This window comes from Talpa europaea (genome assembly GCF_964194135.1).
Source record: "Talpa europaea genome assembly, chromosome: 15".
Classification (NCBI taxonomy): Eukaryota; Metazoa; Chordata; class Mammalia; order Eulipotyphla; family Talpidae; genus Talpa; species Talpa europaea.
Window position 1 is genome coordinate 8815236 of NC_140083.1, and position 27048 is coordinate 8842283.

The 27048-nt window shown below is 47.8% G+C and overlaps 1 protein-coding gene across 1 annotated transcript in view; it reads left to right on the forward strand.

The window, feature by feature from the left end:
• Positions 1-3686: 3686 nt before the first annotated feature.
• The window catches only part of SYN3 (synapsin III), a gene marked incomplete at its 5' end in the record, with an annotated part of 340756 nt that continues 317394 nt past the window's right edge, over positions 3687-27048 (forward strand). The window contains 2 exons of the mRNA XM_084255436.1: positions 3687-3997; positions 19427-19484. Coding sequence (XP_084111562.1) covers positions 3687-3997; positions 19427-19484 — 369 coding nt within the window. The remainder of the gene's footprint in view (positions 3998-19426; positions 19485-27048) is intronic.

The window sequence follows — 27048 nt, forward strand, 5'->3', positions numbered from 1 at the left end:
TCAGATTGTTTACCACTGAGGAGAGCCCAGCGTCTAGGGGCACAAGAAGTGGCCCACACACAGAAAGACAGCTCTCAAATCACGTAACAACATATCATTCTTGGGTGAGGACCCAGATGGCCACTATATCCTCCTGACTCACACTCCTGCTTCCCTGTTAATCTCTACCACAGCCTCGGTGCCCTGCTTACCTCTCTTGCTCATACATATCTTCTACAGTTCGGTAGCCAGGCAGTCTAGCTGAGGTCTCCCTCTTGCTTATAACTTCCCATGGCTTACTTTCACACTTGGATTAAAATCAAAATTATCTTTAGTATGCCCTCTATAATCTGGTCTCTATGTCGCCAAAGATTTCCTCATAAAAATCTCCTTCTTGTTTCCTAGGTGAGCTGGCCTTTCTTCTATTCTCCAAACGTGCCCTACTCTTGCCAACCACAGGGCCTTTGAATATGCTCTTCTCCCTCCCTGCTCCTTCATTAATTAGTTTAAAGGTCACCTCCTCAGAGAGGCCCTCTCTGATCCCACTGTCTGAAGACCCTCCCCAATTACTCTCTATGCTAGAGCTTTGTGTGTTCCTTCCAACCATTTGTCCCAACTCATAAATATTTGCTCACTTGTTCATGATCTGCTTCTCTTAACCAGATTGTAAGCTCCACTGGGCCCTGTGGTGGGGAGAAGTTACAGGGCAAGCCTCTGACCAACACTGGAATTGGGCAAAGGATAACTAGCATTTTGGTGACTTTTCTACCTAGTATTTCCAAAATGAAAGAGATTGAGTTCCTTCAACCTTGTGTTGGACTCATCTGTTCATAGGTGATAATGAAAAACTCTAAATAAAATATTTAAAAGAAACTATTTGAGAGTCCTAGAATGAATTAAATAGTTGGTAGAATCAAGAGGGCATTTGACCCCTGAAGAAGGGAACTTCCTGCACCACTTAGGAAGATACACCGCCTTGGTGTTTCTTCTCTGAAAGCACCCCTGGTCCACATGGCCAGGAGCTGCTAGACCTTCAGCCAAGAGTAGCCATTTTACTGGCTTAACAAGTCAGAGTGCCTGGAAAATGGGGACATTTAAAGAGATGCTCAGTTCCTTGTTTCCAGTAAACTCAACTGAGTCTGTGTGAATTCTGTGTTATAATTCAATCCCTCTTTCAGCCCATTTCTGCTCTTCATACTCACCCATGGTTGTTAATCATGGGAGCACTTGAAGAGAAGCTTCCTGCTTGCAAATCACCAAGACAAAACAGCTTCCTGGCTGGGGAACCTGACTTACAACAATCTAATTGATATTTATAGAACATTATCCCCAACAAGTGTAAAATACACATTCTTTTCAAGTGCAAATGGGACATTCATCAAGGTAGAACATATTGAGCCGTAAAATTAATCTCAATAAATGTCAGAGATGACAGTTTTTAAATCTTAGGGACTATGTTCATTAAGCACCAATGAATCACATTAAAAGCAATGAGTGTAACATATCTGAAAGAGCAGAAGAATTGGAAAATTAAACATGTTTAAATGAGACATGGGTTAAAAATAATCTCAAATAATTAAGATTAATTTAAATTGAATAATAATGAAAATATGGGTCACATTTCTGAGATGCAGCTAAAGCAGTGCATAGGTGGAAATGCATTTTTTTAAATGCTTATATTAGACAAGAAGACTTCAGATTAATGGTCCCCATTTCCATCGTAAGAATCCACAGAACGGGGCCTCCCTGGTGGTGCAAGAGGTTAAGCACAGCACTATGAAGCAATCCGCAGCCTCTGCAGCACTAGTTCCATCCCTGGCTGGCCAGGAAGCAACCCACATGGCGTAGCAGACCTCTCCTGACTCACCTGCTGCTCCCCTCAGCAGTGTATTTCAGTCAGTCTGCCTGTTCTGTTCCGCACTCTGTCTCTGGTGAATCCTCTCACTGCCCCCCCCCCACCTCTGGCCTGTACCCCAGCTCTTGTATGCATAAAAATAAATAAATCTTTTTTAAAAAAAAAGAATCCAGAACATGAACGCTTAAACTCAAAATAAGCAATAAAGAGCAGATTTAAGTGACATAGAAAACAGTGGAGAAAAATTTTAAAACTGCATATTTTTTAAAGATTAATATAATTTATAAATTCCTAGTACACAGATGAATCAAAAAGAAAAATAAATGTCCAATATTAGGAAGTTCAGGAGAAATCACTATCGAGCCTACAGAAAATGAAAGGTTAGAAGGAAATATAATGAACAACTTTATGCTAATGCATTTCACAAGATGAAATGGGGACATTGCCTGAAATCACATATTGCCAATACTTAAATAACAAGAAACACAGATTATAAATAGATTTATCAAAGGGATTGTGTTCATTATTTAAGAAAACCTTCCCACAGAGGAAACATCAGTCCCAGATGGCTTCACTGTTGACTCCTGCCAATAATTTAAGGGAAAAATACCAATATTACATAAACTCAGAAAATAGAAAACTTGAAAACACTTCCTAATATATTTTGTGAGATCAGCATTACCCTGATAGCAAAACCTGGCAAAGACATTGCGAAGAAAGAAAATTATAGAACACTATTTCTCATGAGTAGGGACATAAAAATCCTCAACAAAACATTATCAGATTGAATTAAACAATACATAAAAAAGATAACTCACTATGACCAAGTAGGATTTGTCTCAGGAGTGCAAGTTTGGTGTAACATTTGAAAATTTGTGTAATTCATTACATTAAGCAAATAAGTGGTTTTTTAAAAAGATATAATCCTCTCAAATACTTAGGAAATCACTTGGCAATTCAATCTCCATTCATGATAAAAATTCAATCAACTAAGATTACGAGGGAGTTGTCACTATTTGATCTAGTGCATTTATTTAAAAAAAAAACACAACTAACATACGAATTTGGGGCAGGGAACCCAATTTAGTCCATAGAAATATGTATTCTAGAATATCTGGAAAATACAAGTAAGTGAAAGGAAAAAAGTCATGTAATCTCATTATGCAAATAAAGTCACTGTTAATATTTTAATGCATTTTCTTTCCTGAGTTCTGTTATTTCAACTTTTATGCAGTTGTAGTCATCCCGTAGCCTATCTTTTTGGGTCATGACCTTTAAATTTAACTTAAAATGTGGCTTTTTTTTTTGGCATTACTAATATTTCTTTGAAAGTGCCCCTTTTTAATAGCCACAAAAGCTTCTACCGAGTGACTGGTTGTAGTTTATTTGTTCATTGTCCTGTGATTGACCGTGGAGGTACTTGCCAGTATTGTGCTATTGTAAATAGTGTTATGATAAATATATTTGTACAGGAGGCTTTTTTTTTTTTTTTTGTTACTCAGATTCCTTTCTTGGGATAGAATCCCAGAATAATGAAAACTGTAAGTTAAAAGGATGTGCTCTAATTACACTCACCAAATTCCTCTCCAAAAGGAGGCCCCCATTTGCATCGCCCCAGCAGCACGGCTGGAAGGGGCCATATCTATTTGCTCTTGAGGAGGTAGAAGTCTCGTTCACTAATGTATGGGTTTGTCCCCACAGGTTAAGCAAAGACAGCAGACAGAAGTCAGCAGGTGCAAGATTGCCCTGCTCTTCTGGTCCAAGACCCTCCCACCCCCTCTACCTGCTGCCTCTGTCCTGGGCACACCTGGACACATCTGAGTAGAGACAAGCCATCCATCCATCCGCAGCCATGAATTTCCTCCGGCGGCGCCTCTCGGACAGCAGCTTCGTGGCCAACCTGCCCAATGGCTACATGACGGACCTGCAGCGCCCAGACAGCTCCACCAGCTCCCCTGCGTCCCCGGCCATGGAGCGAAGGCACCCCCAACCCCTGGCGGCCTCCTTCTCCTCACCAGGGTCCAGCCTGTTCAGCTCCTTTTCCAGTGCCATGAAGCAGAGCTTGCAGACCCCCTCAGGGCTGATGGAGCCACCAGGCCCCTCCACGCCCATTGTTCAAAGACCCAGGGTCCTGTTGGTCATCGATGATGCCCACACCGACTGGTAAGCAGGAATCTATGGGTGCCCCCCACTGAGGGGCAAGGGAGGCCAGGGGCTGAGCTCAGCTCTGGACTGGCTAGACTCTGTGGTATCGGAGACTGGAGGGAGGGAAGGAGACTCACCTTGACCTTGTTACTATGGGGAGCCAGGTGCGTGCCACCCACTTTGCCACATTCTCCTCCATAGTCCCACCTGGTTGTGACGCATAGTGGGCACCCAGTAAGTGTGCATTAAAAGCAGGAATGAATGCCTCCAGGTCACGTGTGCCTGACACTCTGACTCTCCGTGCATCTCTCCATTCCTGGAGAAGGCAGGCCAGGCTGGGAGCCACGGAGCCTGCACTTGGGAACGGGAAACACTTACAGTCTGTAGTACACAGTCAGCAGAGTCAAATCACAGCGTGTTCAGCAGGCTCAGACATCAGTCTACTTCCTTGCTAAGAAATCACGTCACTGTCCCCAGGGCTGCTGAGTGCCTGTCCTCTTTCTGGCCCCAGTCTGCATCATCTCCTGTCCTGCCGCTTGCTCAAGGCTCCTCTCTGCAGCCTGCAGCCCCTCTGCTCTGTGCTGCTGGAAACATCATCTTCAGGTCCTGACTTTAGGGGCTATTTTCCACAGAGGTGTTACTTCCAGGCCCTCTGACCTGACCTGTCCATCCCTCTGCCCATCTGTGGTAACCAAAATGCCTGTGTGGCCTTTGCAGCCTTCTGTCTTTTTTCAGCCCAGTGCCCGACCTTGATGTTGAGTGTTCTCAGCTGACTATGTTACCCGTGGCCCAGTCAGAGTTTTCAGTGATATGTGATGGGGGAGTATTTAGAAACTAAGTCAGGAATCCTGCTAGATAACTCTTCTATGTGGCTTCTAAATAAACCAAACTGCAAAAACCAGAGAGGGAGGGGTGGTTACAGAGACAGGGGGTGCAGGGGTGGGTGGGGGTTACTATTCAAGGGTATATACTTGCAACTGGTAGATAAATAAGTCCAGGCGATCTGATAACGGGACAGTAATTATAGACCACAAAACTGCATTATAAACATTAAATTTGCTAGGAGACTAGATTGTAATTGTACTCACGCAAAAAAAAAAATCATAATGATGTGGTAAGAGAGAGCCATAGCTAAAGCTACAATGCAGTCCTATTGCAATATAAATGTAGCAAATCGATATGGGGTACAATTAAACTTACACGATGTTACATGTCAATTATACCTCAATTTAAAAAAGCCCTGTTTGTCAGGAAAGTTATTTCCTGCAAGGAGGTGGATTGCATTAGCGGCTATATGCTGCCCATGATTGAGAACAGAGACTTCAGTTAGGCCCTTTAGGTGCACACTCCATCCCTACCCCATAGTAGCTATATGGTTGTTGTAAGTTAACAGCACCTAAAATGGGAATAATAAGAATAGCCACCCTGCGGTTATAAGCGTGGGTAGAGTTAATAGCCGAGTGCTTCGGATCTGTCTGGTAGACAGTAAGTGCTGCTGAGGTGTGATTTGCTGCAGGTCATTGTGACCTTCTGTGTGTGTGTCATCACCACAGCCCCTGTGGGCATGCCTGTTTGCTCTCTACTAGCCCAGTATTGGGAGAAGGGATTACGATTTACCCCCACAGCACCAGGGTTTTGTGATGTTCAGTCTTCCGCATGAGTTCCTGAGTGATTAAGTTGGATCTTAATTAATCTCTATCCCCCCCGGTCCCCAACCCCTCTGGTGTGTGAGGGCGCAGTCAACATGTCTGTAAGGCAATGAATGGCCTTAGCCAGGGAACATTCTCATTTTGGTTTCATTCCTTCAAATCTCCTGGCATGACCCATGCGTGACTTAATTCAGGCTGAGCCCATCGATGGGGATGTGATTTTGGCCACTGAATGCATCTTGATCTATTCCAGTCATACCTTAGATGCCCATACTTTAATTATGCCTTGGGAACAGCAATGTTATTCCTGCCCCTCAGTGGGTAAGAAAAGAATCGAGAAAGAGAGATTCATGAACTCACCTAGAAGCTGGTTCTGCAACCATGGGGTGTTTGTGATGGAGACTTCCTCTTTGCAGACACATCAGCTTCTCATACAGAACTCCATCCTATATTCTTCAGGAACTTACTAACCACTCTGAATCTCAGTACATTCCCAGTTTTCTCCGAAGGGATGCTAACTGGCTTAGCTCCAAACCCTCCTCTGCCAAGTTCCCGAGAGAGGCAGTGGCCCTGCTCCCACGGTGGCCAGCAGGTGGCGCTCCAGCCCCGCTGTCCCTGGCCGGCTTTGGCAGAGCCTGGGCTGCCTGGGTCAGGCCCTCCTTCATTGTGTGAACTGTCTCCTGAGAGGAAGAAGTTGTTAAAGGGGGAGAAGCCAGCTCACACAGCCCCTTTCTTCCCCCTTTGAGATGATAATGAGGGGGGAGATGATCCACCATCTGTCTGGACTGAGAGTGAACCCACCGGGAACAAGCTGCTCCCTCTTTTCCCTGCACAGTCCCAGATCCTTCTCTGTCTTCCCTTCCCTGTCCAGGCCCTTCCTGCAGAACAGGTTTCCTTGCAGGCTAGTGAATGTCAGGAACAGCACCCCCACCCCGCTACATCCCCTCCTGGCTGAGACCAGGTTGTAGACTCTGACCCTCCTGAGCCCCCAAGGACCTGGCCTATAACCTGGGGGAGTCTCATGGCCAAGCATTTTAAGATCCTACCCTTTTGGGGGTTGCCCTAGAGGTGAGCTGGGCTAGGGGATGCTCTAAATAGCAGGTGAGCTAAAAAGTTGGTGCTGCCACTAGGTTGTCAGTCTCAAGAACCACCAGGGAAAGAAGAAATCAAACTCAGTTTTCTTTAGTCCTATGTTGTCTCTGCTAGTTCTCTTGCCTAGAATTTTCTAGCAGCCTCACTGGTCTCAGACCTCCGGGCTTGACCTTGCCTCCAGGTTACCTTCCACATGACCACCCAAGTCTTCTTTCTGAAACCACAAATCTGATCCATTTGCTGCCACGCCATCCGTGCATTCATGTGTGGCCTTCAGGTGGCACATCATTGCCCGTAAGTTCAAATTCAAAGTCACTGCATGTCTGGTCTCTCTAGGTCCATCCTGGGCTCCAGTTCTGCTTTGCTGCCTATTCCGCTGGAATGGCAAACAACTTACAGTTCTCAGAGGTGCATTTTTGCTTTAGCACATTCAGTTGTGGGCTCCCTGGAATGCCTTTCTTTATCTTGTTCACCTGGCCATTCTCCAGTCATCCTCAGATGCATGCTCAAGTGTCACCTCTTTGTGACGTCCTCTCCAACCTACCTCGCCTGAAAACATAGCTAGTAACTCCCTCCCTTGTGTGACTTGTAACGCAGTTCACTGTACGTCACGTCATATCATGTCACATTCCATCACATTCCATCACATTCCATCACATTCCATCACATCACATCACATCACATCACATCACATCACATTCCATCACATCACATCACATCACATCACATCACATCACATCACATCACATTCCATCACATCACATGACATCATATCACATCACATTCCATCACATCACATCACATCACATCACATCACATCACATTCCATCACATCACATGACATCATATCACATCACATTCCATCACATCACATCACATCACATCACATCTCATCACATCACATCACATCACATCACATCACATCACATCACCTCACCATGTTATAACTGGCTGTTTGTCTCTTCTGTAGGAGCAAAGCCTGCATTTCATTCTTTTACATCCCTGGTTCTTAAGACCCAGTAATGTTCAATTAATATATGTCCTGTCCCCACCCCAGTGCAATCAGGCTACCTTTCACGGAACCATCTTGGGCATCCCTGGGGGGTGATGGTTCCACTTAGGACTTTTCAGCTTTACGATGGGGTGAAAGTGCTGGGCATGCCCTAGAATCTGTACATGGGATTTTGACTGTCAGTCTCTTCCTGGGCAGTGATAGGTGTCCCAGGCCTCTCTCGCAGTGCTGGTCAGTGTCAGGGAACCCCAGCTCCCAGTCAGCTCCCTGATCATGGGGGAGCAATAGCCTACAGCGTATTGTGTTTTTTGGAGATGGTGGTTTTTGCATCACACCGTGTGCATTTTTCACTTTCAGTACAGTATTCGACAAGGGCCAGGAGATATCCAAATCTTCATTATAAAGGAGGGTTGTGTTAGATGAATTTGTCCAACTGCGGGCTGATGTCAGTGTTCTGGGCACATTTAAGTTGGTGAGGCGCAACTGTGATGTTCCCTTGGCTAGGTGCGTGAAATGCATTTTCAATTGACAATATTTTCACTTTCAGATGGGTATGTTGGGACGTAACACCATCGTCAGTTGGGGAAGCTCCACTAAACAGACAATTAAGGGGTGTCTGTTTTCACTCATCTGCATGTATAATCTTGGCTCTTTATTTTCCAGTATGCGAGAAGAACTATGAGGCTGCTATTTAAAATTTTTTTAATAAGCAGATTTTTCTACTGATACCCCCAAAATATACCAGAGCCCTAGGTTTTGTTTTCAAAGTCAAAAAATTGACCGTGACAAAAAAAAAAAAAGATTGCTCATCACTCAGTTGGGGCTTGGTTCTAACTCCCTCCTCTGTTTCACGGGGAGGTCTCTGGAGGCTGGATAGGGTTGGGGAGGAGGGTGTAGGATCTGGGGGCATAAAAGCAAAACTTTGCCCCCATCCCTCCCTCCAGTGGCCCTGGACTCTGTCTCTCTGCATCTTACCTCACTCATGGCCTCAGTCCTGGAATGTTTGCTGTTCCGTTTCAACAATGATCTCTTGTCACCTGCCCTTACATTCTCCACCCTTCCCTGTGGCTTCTTTTTTTCCTTTTATTTGTCAGGGAGGAAATGAAAGGGCTTGAAACATCCCCAGCTACCATCCTTCTGGCCTAGAGTCTAACAGACGACACTGTCCTACTACACACTGGTTAATGATGTCACGAAAGCATCTTGTGCATTTCTAGATTCACCCAGAGATATTACACCTTGTGACCAGCTGTGACTGAATCACCCTACCCACTGGTAGATGCATCGGTGCCCAGAACAGGAGAGGCAGAAAATAGGTGCTTAAGAAATGCCTGTGGACTAAATGAGTGATTTTGGAGGTGATGTGTTATGGGGGTATGACAGTAAAGCCCAGGAGTGACAGTGGTGCCCCCTAAACCCTCTTACCCCCTCTCTTATATGCAATCACAGAAAGTCACAGCAGCCTGGAGGGAGCAGAGCTTGCATCACAGAAGCTGGCAAATGCTACAAACCGGGGCTTGCAGTTCTCCCCAGAGAGCCGGTTGTTGGACAGCTGAACACGCCGTGCTCCTCCTTGGCACGTTCTGATTTGCCTGGGGGGGAGTCTTACAGGTGTGCGTGTGGGAGCATGTACCTGCTCGAGAACCAGAACAGGAGAGCAGCTCAGAAGCACTTGGACATTTCTGATGGGGCTGCCCCCTCGCTGACCGCTGCCCGAGCTGTCCGTGTTTGGCAAGCGTGAGATGCTAAAATTTCTGGTCAACACACAAATGAATGAACCCTACGATCTTTGGGGACGGGGTCACATCTTCATCACTGTCATATGGCAACCCCTGGGGCACCTTCCCCAACCAGACACGGTGCTCAGCATCTTCAGAGATTCTCCAGTTGAATCCTGCCAACCACTGCCATATTCTTATCTGGTAAATAAGGAAAATGGGCTCTCGGCCCAAACTCCAAACAGATGCTGGTACATCTAGCATTTGCCTCAGGCCATCCAACGGAGGAACCTGGGCACCCCTGCTCTTTGCTGCTCTTCCTACCTGGAGGCAGACCCACCCAGCAGGCTCCGGAGGCTCCTACATGTACACCCCTCACGCACCCTGTGTCTGAGCCGGAGGGATGCGTGGCAGGGATCCATGATATGGGGGCAAAGCCAAGCACAGGACTCTGGTGACCTCATCCTTGGTGGGAAGGACCTGGCCCTGCCAGAGCCCTCTGGGCAGCCAGGATGTCAAGGTGCCTGGGAAAAGGGCTCAGACACTTATGATCTCAGGTTTAGAAAGTGGACCTTTCGTGAAAGTTGCTCTTGGATTATTTTCTTCTTTCAAAAGCACCAAGGAGCGCCAACACAGTCTTTCTGGCTTTTCCCTGTATGTTTTGATATTGAAGAAGTGACAGACATGTTTCCCAAGGCGGTTAAAATGGAGAAGGAGAGGAAATGCAGAGAACTCAGGCTGGCAGGTAGCAGGTGGGCCCTGAAGCCCTGGCCAGTTCTGTGGGCGGGACCAAATCAGCTGGGCGTGGCCAGCCTCTGTGGGTGTGGCCAGGCTCTATGGGCGTGGTCAGCCTCTGTGGGCGTGGTCAGACTCTGTGGGCATGGCCAGGCTCTATGGGCGCCGTCAGGCATCCTGCACCAGATCTAGCCTCTCCACTTTCTGAGTCTCAGTTTCCTCCTCTTTAAAGTGCAGATCTTAATGCTCTGAGCTCCCAGAGATGCTGTGCTCTCCAGGGAGCGCCCACTGTGCCTCTCCTTCGTAGGCCAGTCTCGGCGTGTTCAGTCTGCCTGTGCTGCAGACCTGTGCTGGGATGTAAGCTGCAGGAGGGCAGGGGTCAGTCTTACCTGTTTAACCACCTCTCCTCGGTGTGCCTGGCACATGTGGGATTAGATGGATGGGTGCTCTTGCCAAAGGCTGCTATTATTATTAGGGGAACACTGGAGATTGAGGATGAGGGGGATGAGGCCTGGGGTTGAGGTGATGAATCTTTCTCAGGAAAAAGCTGCCCTGATTCAGGAAGAGTACCCGACACTGCAGTGCCTTTCCTCAGGCTCTCCCTCCTCCTTGTTCCCCAGCTGATAACTCAAAGGCTTCAGCCTCTGCCTTTGGGCCCCAGCAGCTCTGGTGGCTTTGAGGAGGCATGAGCGTGGCCTGACCTTAGCCCTCGCTGGTGCCAGGGCGGACAGGACATTCCTCTCCCCACCGTGTCACCGCCTGGAAGTCAGAGCTCAGAGCTGGCATCACAAGCAGTGACTTTTGGGTAGAGTGGGCAGACTCAGCAAATGAAAATAGAGGATGCCAGTTAATATCTTGGTAAACAATACACCAGCATAAGGGAGCCCATGTAATATTTGTACAGACTTATATATCAAATTATGTGTTGCTTAATCTGAAACTCTACCACACCTGCATGTCCTGTGTTTTATGTGCCCCCTCCCCCGGCCTTCTTCTGGGAGAGGAAAGGAGAGACACTGGCCCTTTAACATGAGCCTAGAGGACCCTAGAGAAAGGCCCTGTGAGTTCCCTTGTTTTCTGGTTGGGGGAACCAAACTGGGCCCCCCAATCCACCCCATTCTCAGAGAGCAGCTTTCCCTCCTGTGAGGACTGAGGGCTGTCAGTCACCAGCAGGGAGGGAGCTAAACCAGGTGGACAGCCAGGTTCCTGTTCTCCCTCTGACTCATGTGACCTCAGGCAAGTCCAACCTCGAGAATCCCACATTCCTCAGCAGTAAGCAGGGGCTTGGCATCTTTCTTGAAGGGTCATTGTGTAGATTGGGGATGGTGGCCTGGGTGGGGCTAGTGTGGCCTCAGCCTGTCTTAACAAGCTCAGAATGGTAACTGTTATTAACAATTAATTGCAATTACTAATTGCTGGTGAATATAACAGCACCAGGAGCCAGGGGGAAGGAAGCCACTTGGCATGCTTCTCAGTTCAGCTGCTCAGGCTCGAGGGCTGTCTTCCAGAAGCGCTGGAGGAGGGGGTCTGGAGGCTGGTAGCCTGACAGTCCCTCTACTCTGAAGATGAAAAGGTGGGGCCAGAGTCGGGATTCTCCTACAGCTGGTTGGGGGAGGCTCACAGCTGAGATCTCCACCTCTCTGGAAGATGCCTGGCTTTAGGAAGCAAAATCCCTCTGCCTCCCCCACCACTTCTGGATCCCAGAAGACTCTAGCATCAATGGCAGGCCCTGCCCACTTCCTGTGAGGAAACGCTGGGATGGGAGGGAAGGGGATCAGAAAGCCCTAAAGGCACTTTCCTACCCTGTCCTTTATTCCCTCTGCAGGCCAGGCTCACCCAGGTCACCACCTGGAGTGCCTGGTTTCTGGATTCATCCTGCCCTGCCCCTCCTCCCCCGGCCTGGCTGGCCGGGCTGGTGCCTGGGGGAGAGGAGGGGCCTGGGGCATTCCCCAGCAGCCTACCCAGTCGCCTGGAGACGGGCTCCGTTTTCCCAGGCCTGGCCCCTTTTATCAGGGGACAATGTGCGCACACAGTGAGGGCCTTGTGTGGCACCCAAGCCCCGAGCCCTTTGACTTGAGGCATTTTTCAAGTGCTGACCTCTCTCCGTGAGGTCTTCCCACCATCCAATCCAGAGGCCGGCGGCCCCTGCTGCTTCCTACCCGCTAGGCAGGGAGGGAGGGGAACAGTGGGGAGTTGTCTCCCGCCCTGGTAGAGTCTTAACCCTCTGAGACTGCGGCAAATCTGGGGGAAATGTCTTTGGGCAGGAGTGTGGGGGAAGTCTGATGGATGCTCCCTTCCCTGCGGGTGCAGTGGGGTCTGGGCGGAGCCTCTTCACTCTGGGCCTCAGTTTCCTCAGCAGCGAAACAATGACAATGGACTAATGGACTAAGATCATGGTCCCCCGAAGCCTGTTCCCTTCAGGATGGCTTACAGATTCCCAGGCACCACCCCTGCTTCCTGTGAGGAACAGAAAAAAATAAATGGGCTTTGTCTGGCATATACAAAATGGGTAGGGGGTGGTTGGCATTGGAAATATGTGGTGGGGGGCATCTCAGAATCAAAGCGAATATGAAGACCTGTGCCTCAGAGAAGCCAGGGCCCTGGGCTCCACCCAGCGCTGTGGGCAGTCTCTGCCTGCATCAGCTCCCTTTCCACCCAGCCCTGTGCCTCCAGCCTCAAGAATCACATTCCCTGGGGAACCCAACCCTGGTTGGCGTCACAGTGTGTCCCAGGGACACGTTGGGATGGTCCCAGCAAGACCGCAGGAGCGAAGCTGGACTCCATCAAAGCAAAGGCACATGAGGCCCCTCACTAGGACAGTCAGAAGGGGAGCAGGACGGGCCACTTGAGCCTTCCCCCTAGACCCGCTGAATCAGCATGGCCAGAGCGCAGCTCAGGAAACTTCTTGTAGTGATGAAGAGCCACATTTCTAAACCATTGATGTCAAGGACTTTTTTCATGTGGCTCCCAACTAACCAGTAGTGCTGGGGCGAGTGGAGCCAACAGAGAGGGAGACGCGTTTCAGCGCGGCACCTGGAGGGGCAGAGCCATCTGCAGATGGAGTGGGCGAGGGTGAGGGAGTGAGCTCCCCGTCACTTGCAGGTGTTCAAGCACGCCCGGCTGGAAAATGCAGAGGAGCGGCAGCCTCCACAGGAGTCTTGGCCCCACAGCCTTTCAGTGTTTCCCTTCCCTGATTTTTTGTCTCAGTTTGGCGAGTCTTTCCTCATCCTCCGGAACGTGGTTTCTCACCCAGCTCCTCTGAGTCTCCTGCTTTCGATGGAGTCCTCCAGGCCATGAGGTTTCCAGCCACAGCTGCTCCTGTGCTGGAGTCCAAGGGCTTCCTCCCGCCAGTTCCAGCCGTGCCCTGGGGGAGGCAGGTGGGGGGCAGATGCCAGCCTCATTACTGAGCCTCTCCTCCCCGGGGCCTGTGGAAACCTGCCTGGGACCATCTCCTTGGCTGGAAGGAGGCTGTGGTGATGGTGAGAAGATGGTGCTTCGTGTCAGTTTTACTGCCCTCCCTCCTGGCTTAGCAGGCAGGGATCCTGGAGACCTGCACTGAGCTAATTGCCATCTTCAGTCGGGAATTAGCTGAACTGGTGGTTGCCTGTGCAGCTGCTCACAGGAGACAAGCTGGCAGGTCAGGGAAGGGCAGGTGGTAGGAGTGGGCACAAGCATAGAGAACTGTTCTCCCACTGCAAGGAAAGCAGCCCCTCTGGGTCTCCACCGCAGCGCAGAGACAGGGGGCAAAGGGGGCTGCCTTGGGCATGAGCATCCATGGACAAACTGGGGTGCTCCACCAGGAACACAGGTCCTGGTCCTCGCAATGGATGGGGCAGCCCTTCGGTGGAAGGGAGCTGGATCTTGGGGCTAATGCTCGGTGTGGCTATTGCCCGTTTGTGTGTCTCTCCCTCCAGGCCAAGAAGCAGACTGTCTTCAGCCTTGATTCCTTAGAGCCCGTAGGATCCAGCACATGCATGTGCTCAATAAATGGTGTTAAGTGTCTTTCAAAGAAGCCTCGTCTGTGCCACCTAAGCCCCACCTGCCCTGCTCTCCACATCTCGTCAGCTACTTTGTGCCTTTTTCTCATCATCCCTTTTTCACCTGGTGGTGTGCTGACTCCCCCAAGAGCCTATCACCCCCCACCCCCACATGAGGCCCAGAAAGCAGTGCTTACATGAAGGAGTGAATCAATACTGTGATTTGGTGGCCAGACCTTTCCACGAAAATCTCTCCTATTAATGTCAAAAGCCAGTAAGGGGACATTTGTCACACCCTGTGACTCAGCCCTCACGGTCTAAGTTCTTCACCTTCAGGTGAGGTGCAAGGGACCTCAAGGCACCTCATCACCCTCAGAGGATCCTCCCCTTTCTAACTCACTGGCGCCCACGAATTGCAAGGAGGTTCCAGCATCATTGCAGGGGCCCTGCTGGCAGCAGGAAAGGCCTAGGAGGCTTAGTTATTTGCAGAAGTGAGTGAGGCAGCAGACATGGGGTCTCCAAATTGAAGCTCTTTGTTCAGAGTCCCACCTTTCCCCCCCAGTCCACCAGCCCACATGTGCCTCTCCGCAACCTTGCCGATGGGCAAAGCCCTGAGTCTGTCTCCCAGGCTCCTGCGGGGTCCACCATCCCTCTCCCCAGGCAGAAGCCTGGACTACATCGCATTGCACTGGAAACATGAAATTCTCTTTATGGGGCTGAATCCCCATCTCCTGCCCTCTCCCCTCTACTCCCCCAACAGGGGCAGCCTGTGGGAAGACAGCTATGCCCAGACAGAGCTTTCTGGCCTTCCTCCCTGGGAAGCGCAACCTAGGGCCTGGAAGTCTGCATCCTAGGTGGGTTTTCTACAAGGGCCCTGTGTGGACACAGGTGGACCCTGTTTGTGCTAATTCTCCTCTTTCCCCCGTCCCTTCTGCAGCCACAAGAGAACTCCGCGTCCACTCCTCGTAAATCTCTCTTGCACACCACATCCCGCCTCTCCAAACCAGGGATTCCCCACCCCAGGCAGCGCCGGTTTTGTAATATTCTCCTTCCTGAGGCCTCTGATGTGGCAGTAAAATATGAGACCACCCACTGAGATGGAAGCTATGTGGAATCAAGAGCTCCCCCACCCCCTTCCTAGGCCAAGGACTTTGCTGATTGGCCCTGATGTTCAGGGAGCTCTTTAGGAGAATAAACATATTCCGGGGCATTAGGAAGAGGTCTCCATTAGGAAGCCAGGGCAGGGGGAGGGGGACCTCCATTTTGCCTGAGGTCAAACAGTCGTGCAATTACCAGGCAGCAACCCCCGCCCCCAAGGCATCTAGAATTCCAGACCATCCTTACCCTTGCCGCTGCCAGACAGGACTGTTGAGAGGCAGCTCCAGCCTGAATGAGCCCCCGGCAAGGAGGCAGCAGTCTGTGTGGCCTGTCAGGAGACAGACTTCTGACTCCAGGCCAGGCAGGGGGATGGACCGCCTGGCCTTCAGTGTTAGCCTGAGCCCCTCTGCCAGACCCTGCAGTAAACATTCCAGAGATGGGCAAAACTAGTGTTTCTCCTGGGAAGGTGAGACCACGTGAAGGTCAGAGCTGCTTGGGTGGTACTGCCGTCACGCCCAGTGCACTGGGCTCCAGGTTAGCACCGCGTCCTGGCCTGCCAGCTGCGCAGGTTGGAAGCTGGACAATGACCACACGTCTTAATCGGGGTGGCTCTGCACCTGCGGTACAGCCGTGGGCCAGTAGATGGCAGCAAAGCATCTCGAGGGTAGCCTGCTCTGTGGCCCATCCCTGGAGGACACTACTCAGCCAGCAAACATTTGTTACACATGTGCCCTGTGCGCTGGCACTTGGTGCCGGATCCTGGGATGCAGTGAGTGTGGAGATGCAGTCTCGGGTTTCCAGGAGCTCATAGACGGGGTGCGTGGGGACAGGGGATAGACTACGTGTAGCGACAACACAGAGTGTGTGTTAGGGTGGGTGTGAGTACAGCAGAGTCCACAGGAGGGGCGCCGCCCCAGGGAGGTGCCTTCAAGGAAATCTGAGTGTGTAGGTGAGGTTCTGGAACATGACAAAGAGGCAGCAGGCAAGGAAGGGCAGGGAGCCATCCTAAGCAGAGAGAACAGACTTTGCAATGGCCCAGAGACCAAAAGGGGCAGAGGACCCAGAAATCTGTCCTGAATCCTTGACGTCTTAAAGGAGAATGCCTCACTCACTGTGAGATAGATACTATTCTTGACCTTGCTTCCAAGATATGGAAACTGAGGCCCTCGGAGGCTGAATGAGTTACCCAAGGTTGCTGGATGAGTGAGCAGGAGAGCTGAGCTTTCCTGCAGGCGGTCCAGCTGAGTCCACGCCACTCTCCTGCCTGTTGTGTAGAGGATCAAGCGAATTTCTCACCACAACTTTGGCTGGTATCTTCACTCAACAAAAATAAGATCTTGAGGGGTTGGGTACCTCAATTTAGAACACATGGTGAGTGAGTAGCAGTCCTAAGATTTTACCCAAGGCTGTGTGATTCCAGATCCATACCTTTTCCAGTAGAGCCATGCTCGCATTCAGTTACCTTGCTGGGATGTCTCAGGCCAATCCAGGACTTAACCCCCAGCAAATGGGAGACACATCCTAAGCCCAGCTCTCACCTTTATAAGATTAAACCCCTCCTGTCAGCATGGAAGGGCCCTGCACCAAAATCCTGCTAATTGCACCATTATATCATGCATTGGTTACCCAGAACCCTGTATTTCCCCGCTCAAAGGGAACCAGGCCAATTCCAGCGTCTGTTTAGGCCAATTCCCTGACCCATCCTTCACCCTGGCAAAGGGACAACTGGCAGTGGGGCTGTGGGTAAGGAGAGGAGGCTTGGCCACATGGGCTGGGCACTATATGCCTGCACTAGAAACCCCAGTAATGTAGGACAGAGAGGGCCTGGGAAGACAATAAGAGCCACAAGCTGGCAATACTCATTTGCCATGTTCTTGGGTAAAACTCCAAGAATCCAAGAAGTCTAAATTCTACCCTTCCAGGCCACTATGAGCTTGTTTGTGTCAAGAAAGTAGGATGGAGGGGTGCTAGTTGAATGGTGGCTACTGTTCTCAATTTCAAATGTTAGACATATGATGCATAGGCCTCCATTTGCTCCTTGCCCCAGACACTATAGATATCAGAGGTGGATTTATCCAGTGTCTGGGGTTACCAACACTACCTTTAATGGTTTGTGATAAAATACACAAACCAATGAGAACATCCCTTTTGCATGGGGCTGGCTGACACACATTTTGTTGAAGACCATCATACCTGGGAGAAAACACACTATCTTGCTTTCAAGTAACATAACAACTCTTGTCCCTCTAAAGTCCCTCCTGGTTGACAGCTCAACCTGTCAGTGTCACAAGATAAAGTGGTGTTAATAGTAGATATTGCTGTCATTCAGTGATTCGGGCAGTCTGGAAAGAGGTGAACTCTACCGGTGTGGGCTAAGTGCAGCAGACAGACTTTGGAAGCAGACAGACTGTAGCTTGGTGAGAGAATTTGTAGAAAGGATTCTTTCTTTCACAAGTGGAAGATTAAAAACATCAATGGCAAGATCGATGTCCCAAAGAAAAGAATAGAAGGAACTATGAGGAAGATTCTTGTATGTGATACTTACTGATTGTTGATTAGAACTCAGTCACTAAGCTGAATGGAAAGTTGGAAAAAAAAAAACATTTTTGGTTGCTAGTCTATAACCTCCCTTACCATGGAAAAAGAAGAAAATAGATTTTGGGAAATAAGAGTTGTTTCTCCCCAGAAAAGTTTTATGGAAATGTTTGACAGGGTACTTGGTTTACAGCAAGTGACTAAGTGTCTGGGAGAGGACATTTAAAATAGGAGTCCCCCAACATTTGCTGCTCATTTTCAGGGATGAGCAAAAAAAAAAAATGCAATGTGCAATGTGCAATTAGAAGGCCAGGATTCTAGTCCTGTAGACAAAGTACTTCATCAGTCTGGATTTCAGTTTTCTGTCTTTAGGATGGAAATAATCCTACCTCGGTTGGTGATTGTAAGTGAAGACTATAAATTAAAGCATATCACATAGTTTCTGGCACAAAGCACAAATGATTTTTTTTATTTATCTGTTCATTTATCTGTTCATTCACCTATTAAAATATTAACTGAGCTCCTACTGTGTGTTAAGCACTCAGGTAGATGATGGGAATAGAGAGGTGAATGCGATAGATTGCTCTGTTATTGTTTAGTGGGACACAGACATTAAACACAGTTACTAGTTATAACTAAATACAGATTTAGTTATATATATTTATATATTTAGTTATATAACAAATATGTAATTGTAATGAGTGCTATGAGAGAAAAAACAATATAAAAAATCAATATGTATGAGATAAGAAATGAAGTAGGTCCAAAACTAGGGGGCCTATAGAGAAAAATGAACCAGTGGGTGGATTTGAGAAATAATTAGTGTAGAATCAATGAGAATATGGAGAGAGAAAGAAGTAACAACAGTGATATCTGTGTTTCTGCCTTGAGTAATAAGTAGATGGGATATTGTTTATTGATATTGGAAAAGCCTGAAGGGCAGGGGTGTAGAGCAAAGAGGATGGATGGATGGATGGATGGATGGATGGATGGATGGACGGACAGATGGGTAGAAGATGGAGGATGGATGGATGATTGGATAGATGGGTGCATGTGTGGTTGATGGTCAGGTGGATGGATGGATGGATGGATGGATGGATGGATGGATGGATAATAGATGGACAGACAGATGGATGGAGGAATGGATGAACAGATAAAGGGTCAGATGAAATCAGCTTCACTGGACAAACGGACAAATAGAGAAATGAGTAGATCAATTTATGATGGAGTATTTTGAGTCTTATTAAAATAGTTGTGCATTATTTCTTTCTATAGGATTCCTTGTCTTATTTGAGCCTTAAAATGACAGAGATACGTCCTGCAGGCATTTATATCTTCCTTTTACAGAGGATGAAACTGAGGCACAGGGAAGTTAAGGGACTTGATATAACCAGAATCAGAGTCTCTTGATATAACCAGAATCAGAGTCTCCAATCCTCTCATCCAGTACTATTTCACCTCACCCACACAATATGTATAAATAATGAGAAAATCGGCAGTTAGGTGGGAAGAGAGAGCAGAAAGTAGAGAAGATGTGTGGATATGATGATCTGGGAATGAAGCATTTGGAAAAGGGAGAAAAGAAAAGCCATCTGCATCTTTACTCAGTGGATTTCCTCTTCTCCTTACAGGTCCAAGTATTTCCATGGAAAAAAGGTGAATGGAGAGATTGAGATTCGAGTGGAACAGGTAAGTGGGAGCTGAGTCTCTAGCATGATTGTTCTGACCTTTTCTAAGTTGCAGCCATTCCTGGGAGCAAGCTGGTCCTTATCTTACGTGGCCAGCAGGAGACAATATTACCAGAAAACTCCTGGCTCATACCCACGTGTCTCATCAAATTCCAGAAGTATTTTGTCCAATGGTTTTCAGCCTTTTTATTTATTTTTTTTTAAGCAGCAGGACCTTTCAGAGAAAAGATCAAGTAGGAGCCCATCTATAAACTAGAGTCAAGTAGAACATCTCGAGCAGGGGAGCCCTAAAGCCTGTCTCCTAAGTCCAGTCCCACCTTCCCCTCATCCTTCCATGGTCCCCACGGCATTTCCTGAGGAGCTCCTGGGCTGGGGAGCACAGCATAAGAGCATAATGAGTTTCCATCCTGGTTCTCTCATTGTCTAGATATTGGGCAAGTGGCTTAATCTTCCTGTACCTCAGTTTCCTTGCATTGTTGTTGAGATTAAATAATTTATGCTCAAAAGAGTTTAGGATCATGAAGACCAGCTCTTGTTATTGTTACCATTAATACCAACACCCATACCTCTCATTTTATGGAGGGGTTACATAGGAAGCCAGTGCAAGAATTAGCTCCAGAGCTTGTGACCCTCAGATCAAGGATTCCTCCGCTGTGCATGAGGAGGGCATGTCAGAGACTGGGCTCTGGAGCCAAACTCTAGGTTCAAATCCCAATCCCTCATGTCACTAACTGTGTGACTTCGCCTGACCAATACTAAGTTCTCTGCAACTTGGTTTCTTCATCTGTACCAGGGATAATAATAACCTCGACTTCTAGGATGGCTGTGAGGGTCAGTGAATTAATCTGTGCAAGGTAGTTAGAACAGGGTCTGGCACATAACAGTTGCTTAGTAAATGTTACCCACTTTCACTATCATGGAAGACACTTTCATTGAAGACAAACCATAAGATCAGCAAGGTCCTTGCGATAAAATGAATTCAGAAAAGTGCAATATGATCAAAGAGGGCTGTGACTTTTTAATCTCCCAGCACTCTTTGAGTTTGGTGAGAAGGAGGAACAGAAAGTCTTTCTGAGCATCAAATTTGAGTTGGTTTAGTACGAAAACATCTACAGCTTGAATTTCAATTTGATCCTGTGGCTTTCAAGTCAGTCCAGTGTCTACTGGTTTTCCTTCCATGCAAAGAGCAGGTTATTTTTGCTCACTTAACAAATATTTGTCAAATGTCTACTATGCTGGTTAGCTAACATGTGGGGAACGAGGATATAGAGGCAAAGGCTCTGTCCCAAAATGCTTGTGGTCTAGGAAGGGAGGCAAGATATGTCTTCCCAGAAACTCAATACAGGTGGGTCCCGGAAAAAAAGGTCCAAATTTTGGTCCAAACTACTTGAGAGACTTAGAAGTGACTTGGAGGAAGGGTTGGTATTTGAAATGGATCCTACAGGATGGATAGGATTTCAACAAGTGCAGAAGAGACGTGAAGAGGATTTGAGGTCAGAGTAACATGAGCTAAAGTATGAAGACTAAAGGACAAGGTGGCGAATGGTGGGGCCACATCATGTCTCCCCACCCCTGACGTACCTCTCCCCCCACCAAGTTCATGCTCAGGGGCTTCATGTACCTTCCAACTTAGCCAGAAGCCTGCGTGGTCTCCTGGGTGCCTCTCCCTTCCTCTACCACTGCACCCTTTCACTCACCCATTCCTCTGACTCCACATCCCACATCTCGGTCAGTTCATTCTCTCCTTCCCCATTACTGGACTCTTGGCTGCAGTTTCACTGATTTTCATCCTCTCTTCCCACTCAAAGACCTCCTTGCTCATCTCTTCAATGCTAACATTTAATTTCTGAAATATTTTAAGGTATTTTTTAAGGTATTTGATTTAAAATCCCTTCTCAAAGATTCCCCTCTGAGCCCTGATACCCAAATCTCAGTTCTCCTGGCAATTGCCTTTGATTGCTCCCCGACTTTCTACCCTTGCCCTTATCCAAATTTTTAATGATATCTTTAGGTGTGGAGGTTTTTGCAGGAGCGGGAGACTGAGGTTGTTTGGGTCTCACTTAGTTCCCTAGCACAGGGCCTGGCACACACTAGAACTGAAGCAAATATTTGCAGAATGAATAACTGATAGAATCCAAAGATTCCAGGCTTCTTGTCGGTTTCCGAGGGAGATAAATCACTGCTCCTTACTCTCCCCTCAAAAAGTCTGGGTTTTCCATAAACCATCTGGCAAAGGCTTAGGTGCCAGCTTCACTTAGCTCAGCCACACCCCATTCATGAAAACGACAAAGGGGGGCCTTCATTTTGCCCTTTTATCTCATTGCTGTCCCTGGCCCAACTGATGTGTGTAAAAATCTCTGCGCAGGGAGCATCGGAGGGAATTACCCCAAGAATAACTCACCCCAGTACCCTGGGAGCATAGCCCTTCTATGAGGGCTTGAAAGCATTGGCTCACTCAGAGTTGTGTTGAGTTCTAATCATCCCCTTCCATGGAGTCCAGAAGGCATGTTAGCCAGGAGACCAATTAGCAGGTAGTTTGGATGACTTGCCTTCCTAAGCCCATGTCAGAGTGAATTGTTTGCCTTTTCCCATCTGGATCAATGGGCGGAGTGCATCGGCGATCCCTCAGGAAGCTCATGTGCTTGGGGAAAAGCTGCAGGATGGAAGCCACTGTTTAGTCTGAGCTGGCCTCACATTTTGGAAGTCTGTCTCCCAACGGAGGGCCAAATTCACCAGATAATTGCACTGTCTGGGTTTTGCTGGACAGAGTGAATAAGTTAGTTGTGGTTGGCCTAGGGGAAGCCTCCGCCCCTTCTCTCCACCCTCTTCCCTCCCAGTTCAAAAACTGCTTGCCTGTGTTTTTACAGAGCCAGGACTCGAGAAGCCCTGGGGAGGCCAGTGCGGGGAACAGCATCCTTTTGCTTTCCATTACCCAGAATGCCCTACTGGCTCTGCAGGGCCTCTCAGCAGGTCCTGTAGGGCCGGAGAGGTTCCAGCCAGGGTGGCTGGCACGATATGCAATCCTGTCTGCTTTTGAGGCAAAGGGTCTTTTTCTCCATGGTACGAGTCAGCCCTCGGTGGAACTAAGTGATGAGGTTGATGAAGAGATTAATACCAAGTAGACTCCCATTTCTGGTAGACTAGATGACCAGGACCAGAGGGACAGAGCCCTGGGCTTCATTCTTCTCTACTGAAAAAAGGGCTGCATTTGCCAGGGCCAGCCTTTCTGTTGTGAATGAAAGCACCAAGGCCAAAGGAAAAATGCCTTTCTGTAGCAGGGGGAGAGAAAAGCAGAGATGGTAGAGACCCTGCCCCGGGATACAGGAGGCTGGGCAAGCCATTGGTTTGCACACCATGCTGGGGGCTCCCTGGGAGTCCTATCATGTGGCATGGCAGCCAACAGGGGTGAGGCAGATGGGAATGGATGCCAGGAGTCCTCTTCATCTTCTGCCCTTTTTGGATTCCCTCAACTTAAACATATTTTTAACGATCAGGACTGTCACATCGTATTATTTTCTCATATCCACTTCATCCTCCACCCACAAGTTGTTCTTCTCACAACCTTTCTTGCAATGCACCTGAGCTGTAGATATGGACCACAAGACCATGTGGTATTTCAAGAAATAATTGTCAACAAGATAAGAGAAATGGAAGGTGGTTGCATGATTCAGTTTGGTGTATTGGTTACAGGTTGAACATGACCTCCACTAGGAAATGATTACTTGATACACCTTGAAGGAAGCATACCTGTGGCTTGTTGGTGAGCACAGCCCAGCTTTGTTCTGCTGCTGCATCTTAGCAGTAATTTATTGAATTTGTGGGTTCCTATGAGCTGTCCACTCATGGGCAACTGTGACCTATTTGCTACCTAAATATCACAGCAGAACATTCCTTGACTACCTAGAGTTTTGCTGGTATCGCGAGGCAGGCCCAGGGACGCCTAGGCTGCTGTTGACCTGATTACGTGACTCTATCCATGGCGGTCTTGGGATAACTCCATCTGTGATAACATACTTTTTTGACACAAATTTCTCTTGACACATGGTCACGATGTCCCCTTCCTTGTCCCTCATAAAACTTTGTCCCCCATTCCTGTCCCAGCCTCCGGACCCTATTCCTCCTACCATTGTTGCGTGATCAGCTTTTAGTCGCCTGTATGATTTCAGTAAAATGGCACAAGAACTTCTGCTCAAGTAGCAGAGTCTTGCCTTGCAAACCTGCTCCACAACTGCTGTGTCCCTCATCACGTTCCCGCCGCAAAGGGGCAGCAAAGTTCCTGTCACAACAGAATTCATTTGCCGATGACTCAAAGTTGACCTGGAGACTGAGTTCTCTGGATTAAAACTCATCTGGTCAAACTGAATAAGGACACAGTAGATGGTCCTTTTCAAAATGTCAGCTGAAGAAGAGCAGGATTGGGGAGACTTAAATTCTTAAAATGACAAATGAAAACAACCCTGAGATTTGAGTTGGAAAAATTCTTACTATTGATGGGAAGAAGCACAGTGTTGAGGTTAAGGCTGTGGCCTCAGAGTAAGGAGATGGAGGGGCCTCTTAGGCTCACCCTAATTGAACCATGTTGAGCTGCCACTTGTCACATCTCAAGCATCAGCTGCCTCTGCTAATGATAATTTCTACCTGCTGGTGGCATTGTGTGGTTAAATGAGTAAGTGTAAGAAACAGGCTTAGCATAGTCTCTGACACATATGTTAGGTGCTCAATAAACTATGGTTATGATTGCCACTTCAGGCTATGTTATTAAAGTACAACATTTAGGATCCAGGAAGGTGATGGTATATATACGTGAGCACACACACACACACACACACACACACAGTGTAAGGGGCTTGTCGCAGTCCAGAATACCTTCTGAAGAGAGATTGCAGTGAGAAGAGACTGACCTCTATGATCAGAGGAACTGGAGATCTTCAGTCCCTAGAAAGAGGGACAGGACCCAGTCTCTCTTAGCAACTATCTCCCACCCCTACTTGTAGCTCACAGGAGCCTGTTTGCACCCAGGCAGTCTGACATCAGAGTTCTCTTCTCCCACTCTTTTCTGCCAGGCTGGCAGATATCAGCAACAGTAACCACACGTATAATCTTATTTCCATCTTAGCACCACCCTAGGCGGATACTATGACTCTCCACTTGGCAGAGAGAGAAACAGAGGCTCAGGCAGGCTACACAAGGAGTCTGGCCTGAGAGCCGGGAGGAATGAGAACTCGGATTTGATCAGCATGTGTGCTGAACCTCCACCCTCTGTTGTTTCCCTGGGATTATGGTTCATTCCAGTGGTTTGGGAGCACAAGAACAGGGATTTCAATTTGTGTCAAGAGACACTATTAAGCAGAGCTGACTCCTGCTGAATGGGCCATGCCCTTTGGGTAGGAGGGCAACCCCTGTGCAAAACTGCATGGTTCTTTGGGGAATATGTCATAGGAAATTTACCAAACAAGAGATAACTTTTATTGCCTTTTTTTTTTTTTTTTTGGCAAAGCTGTATATTCAAATGGTCAAAATTAAAAAGTGGTATCTGGAGAAAGTCTACGTCCAGCTGCCCCCACCAACACAGCTCCCTTTTATGTAGTTCACCATCATTAATTCTTGCGTAACTTTCCAAAGAGGTCATAAATACAGGACCAAATACATGCATACATACATACACATGTCTATTTTCTTTTGTTTTTCATAAATGGTAGTTGGTGAGAAAAAGCATAAATGATTATAGGTATTTCAGAAGATGTACCATAGGGACTAATGAAGATGAATTACAAGTTGGCCAAAGAGGGGAATTGTATTACCCAGAGCCCAAAAGTCCTAGATTCACTATTGTCATTGGTGCTGCTGCTATTGGAAACACCAGCCTTGCCTGGGGGAAGCAGGAGTCTGCACCCCCCCACTCCCAACTGATGCTGCAGGAATTGCCACCAGTCTGCCACCTCAGCTCCTGCTGCTGGTGAAGCTTCTGTAGCTCCTGTAAGAAACAATGGCTGCCACCTTCTCCCTAATGTCAGCTCTTGCATGGTTGCCTCCCACAGGTAGACATGACCTGGAGCTCTGCAGTACAATCTACATGGGGATGTTAGGCTTTCAGCTCCCATAGTACCAGAGAGAAGATAGAAGGATGGCAATGGGACTGACTGGCAAAGGCCAGTGCTTCCCAGTGGACCTGTTAGTCACTCAATACCCACACATGCCCTTCTACTCACCTACACTGTCAAGACTCTCCCCAATTTGGGACAACCCTGAGGGGGCATCCAACTTCAGGGTTCCTAGCAGAGTTGGAAGCAGTGCAGCCCAATGGCCCCCTCTGCCTGATCCCATTCCTTCACTCTCCCTCCCAGTGGTGATGACTCCCAGAGCACTCGCTAATGAACCCCATCCCTGAGTGGACCTAAGGACTTTTACAATTCCGATTGATATGGCCAAATCACCCTCCTGAGAGGTTATGGCAATGATCCCGAAGACATCCTGGCCTGGATTTCTGGGTGCTACATGACCGTGGGCAGGGCTATCCATTTGCAGAGTGCTCTCTTAGACAGAATGCTTGACTCAAGCACTAATTCTGAGCTTGGACATGCCCATAATGTGGTCTTCTTATTTGACCTCCTGTGTCAGAATTTCACCAGAGCTTGGTGTTTCTCTGGTCCGGCAGAACCCTGCCCGCTCTGATCCACTAAACCTTGTTTTGTTAACACAAGCCTGCAAGATTTATTTGTTTGGCTTGGCTTAACCTGACCTCAGACATTCTGTTTTGTATTATTTTTTAAAGCGTGCAGGTCTCCATGGAGGCCTTTTTCTTTTCAAATCTAAGAACCAGCTGGGGGAATAAAAAAAGCAGGTGGGACAGTCAGGCGTATTAACCTAAACATAACTCACCGGAGGAGCAAATGTTTCTCTCCTTAACTGTGGCATTGATTGATGTGGGTTTACCACCATTGTGGGTCCACCTTTAGTTCACCAACTGAAGGAGACAATAGAGAAATGGAGAAACAATAACAACAGTGATGGTCGTGAACTTGTGTTGAACGTGGACTGAATGTTTTGTGTTCCCCATATATTATTTCACTTAACCCACACAATATGCCAGTTGCTGAGGAAATTGAGGCTCAGAGAGCTTGAACAAATTGCCCAGACTGAGTCACATAGCTAGTAAGCATGTGGGGAAGGTGGTATGTGAACCCAGATTTGGCTGACTCAAATTTCTAGGTTTTGACCAAAGTAGATCTATCAAAGTATATGTTGAACACCACTTATCATAAGGGGATGCAAATCATCACTTATCGTAAGGGGATGCAAACCATAGAAAACTACCTCACCCCAGTGAGAGTGGCCCATATTTAAATAAAAAAAAAAGGAAGCAATAATTGTTGGCAAAAATGTGGAGCATAAAGAATCATCAGACACTATTGGTAGGAATGTAAACTGGTACAGCCTCTAAGGAAAACATTATGGCAGTTCCTTAAGGTATAAAACATAAATCTATCACATGACCCTGCAATTCTACCTCTCAGTATTTACTTGAAGAATATAAATCACTAAATTGAAAGGGTTGTATTTGTAAA